At 37.1% G+C, this 5,009-nt stretch overlaps 1 protein-coding gene across 4 annotated transcripts in view; it reads left to right on the forward strand.

Moving 5' to 3' along the window:
* The window catches only part of LOC106884061 (1-phosphatidylinositol 4,5-bisphosphate phosphodiesterase beta-4), a 127,865-nt gene that overhangs the window by 105,443 nt on the left and 17,413 nt on the right, over positions 1-5,009 (forward strand). For 3 of the 4 annotated variants that reach the window (XM_052971437.1, XM_052971440.1, XM_052971439.1), the window contains one exon: positions 3,214-3,355. In XM_052971437.1, the coding sequence (XP_052827397.1) occupies positions 3,214-3,355 (142 nt within the window). Of the gene's footprint in view, positions 1-3,213; positions 3,356-4,581; positions 4,667-5,009 lie in introns of all 4 variants that reach the window. The other variant, XM_052971438.1, reaches the window with a different exon arrangement.

Here is a 5,009-nt window from a genome sequence, read left to right on the forward strand (position 1 = left end):
GCCACACCCTAACAGTTGAGGGAACCCGTGGAAGAGGTAGGCCCAGGAAGACCTGGGCTGAGGTGGTGAGGCAAGACCTTCGTACATTGGGCCTCACCGAGGCAATGACTACTGACCGAGACCTTTGGAAATGTGCTGTGTGTGAGAAGATCCAGCAAGCCAAGTAAGATCATTGCCAGTACCCCTGGACTGGCTCTTGTGCGGGTGGCACATAAGATGCACCATTTTGAGCGTGGCCGTTGCCAGTACCGCCCGACTGGCTTCCGTAGGATTTTCGAGCGAGATTGTTGCCAGTGCCCCTGGATTGGCTTGTGCGGGTGGCACATAAAAGACACCATTTCGAGCGTGGCCGTTGCCAGTATCGCCTGACTGGCCTTCGTGCAGGTGACACGTAAAAGCACCTACTACACTCTCTGAGTGGTTGGCGTTAGGAAGGGCATCCAGCTGTAGAAACTCTGCCAAATTTAGATTGGAGCCTGGTGTTGCCATCTGGTTTCACCAGTCCTCAGTCAAGTCGTCCAACCCATGCTAGCATGGAAAGCGGACGTTAAACGATGATGATGATGATGATGATATATACATACACACATACAAAACATCATAAGGAAGAATGGAGAATTAGAATAAGATTATTCATCACAGTATTATTCTTAATAAATTCCAATCCAACATGTGTTTCTACTGGATAAGTATCCTAATGTCCTTTGATGTAGCATTTATGTGCATTTAGTTGTTCCCTTATTGAGTTAAGCACTGCTTAATTGGTTATCTTTTACAATTCGGTATGTTCCCCGTCATTTGATGTGGTTAGCCAGATCTGGATTATATACAAAGATATCTGCCCGGATCTGAATCCCTATTCCCTCATGTTTTATATACATATGCACATATATATATATACAGTTGTATCTTGGGAGGGTCATTAAGCCATTAACAAACACATGTACTGATTCCATTTCACTTCTTTTTTTTAATAATTGTTTAATAAATTAACTAATTGGTTGTTTGATTAATCATCCAGTTTATCAATCAGTCAACTAACTTTGCTAAAGTCTTATTGTTACCAACCATGACCTTCATCAATGACATGCCCCTCTCTGCTCCAGGTCAGCTTTATTGTCTTTTGACAGCTTTGTGTTGCCTATTGGTCATTCTTTCCGTTTATTGTTCTGTTCTGTTCTAGTCTGAATGTTTTTTTATGTATATGTTGCTGGCGCTTCTTTATTATTATTATTATTATTATTATTATTATTATTATTATTATTATTATCAGTGATAATAATAATAATAATAATGTTGTTGTTGTTGATGTACTGTAGTTGATATCACATTGTATGTGTTTTATTTTCTTGTTGGGTGTTTGAATGGTGGGCAAAAGTAGGCAAACGCTTAATGTGAGTGGAATGTTCTTTGCATTTCTCTATTTTATTTTTTAACCTAAGCAGTTCATAAGTCGATTAAGGGATTTGTGGAAGATGCTTGACTCATTGGAAGCCCTTTTTTTTAAAATTTCTGGGGATTTTGAGTAAATGCTTAATCAACTAGCATTTCATTTTTTGCAATGGAAACACTGATCACTCAAACACTTCTCTGTGCATTGCAGACGGATCCAGTCTGCTTAAATTTGTCACATATTCTGTAAATTATGAATGTTGGTGGAGCTGGTCTTTGAAATTCTTCAGTCCATTCCTGTCAAACCATTTCTCCATGTTCCAGCACTGCTTGACAAACCACTTTCATTCTTTGATGGACAAACTTCCACCCATATAATGAATGTCTGAAATTAGGAATAATTGTTTTATTATAGAAAGAATTAGTTAAAAAGAACATAGGATCGTAGAATTCTTATCATAAAAAAGAAACAGAGAATAGAAAAAATGTTTCATTCATATTAAGCAACTGTATACCTTCTTTTGTCCACCCCTGTATTTATTTACAACGGTTCTAGGAAAGTTTTCCACAAACATTTTTGCTGCAGGAAAATTCCCTCAGGATTTTGGGCCATGGAAAAGTTCACCGCATAGGAAATTTTGCCACAAGACAAAAGATGAATTGTTCACCGTGGTATATAATTGTTTCAGCCAATTAGAATTGGTAAAGCAGTTTCTTAACTCATTTAAAATTTCTTTATTCATTCAACAAAATTTTTTTGGTGTAGCAAAAATGTTTGTGGAAATTTTAAATGAGTTCAGAAATCGCTTTACCCCTCCTAATTAGCTGAAACAATTATCCACCAAGGAGAGCAATTCGTCTTTTGTGTTATGGCAAAATTTCCTATGTGGTGAACTTTCCTACGGCTAAAAATCTTGAGGCGAATTTTCCCGCAGCAAAAATGCTTGCAGTAAACTTTCTGGATACGTTTTACAGTATACGTAATATGTCTTGTGAAATGTATTGGTGTTGACTCATCTGAGTCTGTCTAATGTCTATTTCCATATCATATCTATACGATATGGTATGTTATGCCATAGTATGATGTCATGAGGCATATACACAGATGTAGAATTAATCTCAATGAAATAACAAACAATATCAAATAATAAAATAATCCTATACTAAAATTAATGAAATCATACTAACAGATATCTTATACGTTTTATGTAAATTTCTCTTCATATAAATACAATCTGATCTGTTTTATTATTTTGTTTTATAATTTTTGTAATAAGAATTGTTTTATTATACACAGACACCAGGGTTATTTTTGTTATTGTGTTTTTTTTTTCAATTGCATGACACCTCACCTGTTTGCATCTTTGGATGCAAAATTTTGTTGCCTCTTGACATTTCTGGTTAAGACTTGCGATAAAAATTAAAGCAAACGCAAAGCAATAATAACGATAATAATAATAATAATAATAATCCTTTCTACTGATAATGAAGAATATCTTAGAACAGGAGAAACACATGATATAAAAGGATCACAGATAACAAACATATCAAACATATTTTCCCATCATCAGTTGCCAATTGGATATCATTGTATTTTCAATACCTAGCCATGCATTGTTTAGTCATAAATATTAGCTGATATTCCTAAATACACATCTGTCCATCTCCGCATGTACACACTTTGGGAATTACCATTTCCCTCCATCCAGCTCACACTGACCACACTAACACAATTATAACCTTACTTTCTTTTCACTATTGCCATTAAATCCTATGTCTTTGATGTCTTTCCTAAAATTCAAATTGTCTGTTGTATTTCAGGGTGCCCTAACTGCTGACGAAGTTGCTGCCCTTATGTCAAACTACCAATACACGGGTGCCACAACCAACATCCACCCTTATCTCTCTGCTATGGTCAACTATGCTCAACCCGTCAAGTTCCAGTCGTTTGAAATAGCGGAAGGTACTTCATCTTCAACTTCCTTTCATGTTTCCTTCTCCTCTTCCTTCTCCTCCCTCCTCTCATTGTTACTCTCACTCTTGTTTTCCACCTCACTCTTTCTTTTCCTTTTCCCCTTCCTGAGCTGGCTGAATTGTTAACATGTTGAATAAAATGCTTTGTAGCATTTCCTCTGGCTCTTTACATTCTGAGTTCAAACCCTGCTGAGGTCAACTTTGTCTTTCATTCTTTCTGGGCCAATAAAGTAAAGTATTAATCAAGTACTGGGGATGATGTAATCGACTTGCCCCCACTCCCTTTACTAAGCATTTTGTCCAGCATGCTAACGATTCTGCCAGCTCACCACCTTAATAATAATAATAATAATAATAATAATAATAATAATAATCCTTCCTTTATTAGCCACGAGGCCAAGTATATATAATAATAATAATAATATTAATAATAATAATAATAATAATAATAATAATGATAACTTAATGACTTCTTATATATTTTTCTTGATTTCTTTTCCCATTATTTCTAATTTTAATTTATTACATCTTATAATGCACATTTGTTGCAATGATAGATATAACAGCTTATGTATTTCGATTGACCTATCTATCTCTCTGTCTCTCTGTCTGTCTGTCTCTCTCTCTCTCTGTATTTTCTAATCCCTCTCTTCTTCTCTCCACCTTCATCATCACCCTAATCCCATGGCCTCTTCTTTCTTCTCTCAGCACAATTTTCCTTGATTTTTTCCTTTCTAAATAAAACAATATAGAGTTTAAAATCAAGAACACCGCCACCCACCCACAAAACCACCCCTGTCTTCCACCACCACCTCCTTCACAACCAACACCACCTCACAAACTCTATCACTTGCAACACAACACCAGCATCATCATCATCATCTTAGTCACCATTGTTAATTATCATTATCATACCAAACCATTACTGCCATCAGCCTCTGCCAACACCATCATCACAACCACCATCACCACCCTCCCTAACACTAACACCACTATCACCTCCACCATTACCACCACCACCACAACTACTGCCATCACCATCCTAACAATCACCACCACCATCATCACTATCACCAGCACCAGCATCACCACCAGCCTAACCACCACCACCACCACCACCACCTCGATTATACTCACCTGATGCACAACCCCTCTCACCCCTACCTCTATCAATTGCTACTTTCTATGTCAGTTTGCATGTCTTTATACTTCCAGAGCGGAACATCCATTACCACATGTCGTCGTTCAACGAGAACGCAGGTTTAGGCTATTTAAAAACTCAGGCTATAGAATTTGTCAAGTATCCTTGTTCGTTCTAAACTTAAACCAAAAAAAAAAAAAGAGGAGAAAAGAAAAAAAGAAAAACTCCCAATTCTACCTGCTGTTGAGCCCTGATGGGAATGGGAACTCAAAATGATCGAGCATTTGGAACCCTGCAAACAAATGTCAATCTGTTGATTTTGCTACCCTGGCCTGCCCTACCGCCACTCGCTTTTCCCCCATTTTTCTTTATATATTGTATATCTAGGTATTATGTGTGTGTGTGTCTGTGTGTGCATGTGTGTATGTGTGTGTGTGCACTTTTAATAGGTGGTCCCCCTTGGTTCAAACACAAAGCTTTACAGCAGTTCATAAAGCAGGTT

Source organism: Octopus bimaculoides, chromosome 11, assembly GCF_001194135.2.
Source record: "Octopus bimaculoides isolate UCB-OBI-ISO-001 chromosome 11, ASM119413v2, whole genome shotgun sequence".
Classification (NCBI taxonomy): domain Eukaryota; kingdom Metazoa; phylum Mollusca; class Cephalopoda; order Octopoda; family Octopodidae; genus Octopus; species Octopus bimaculoides.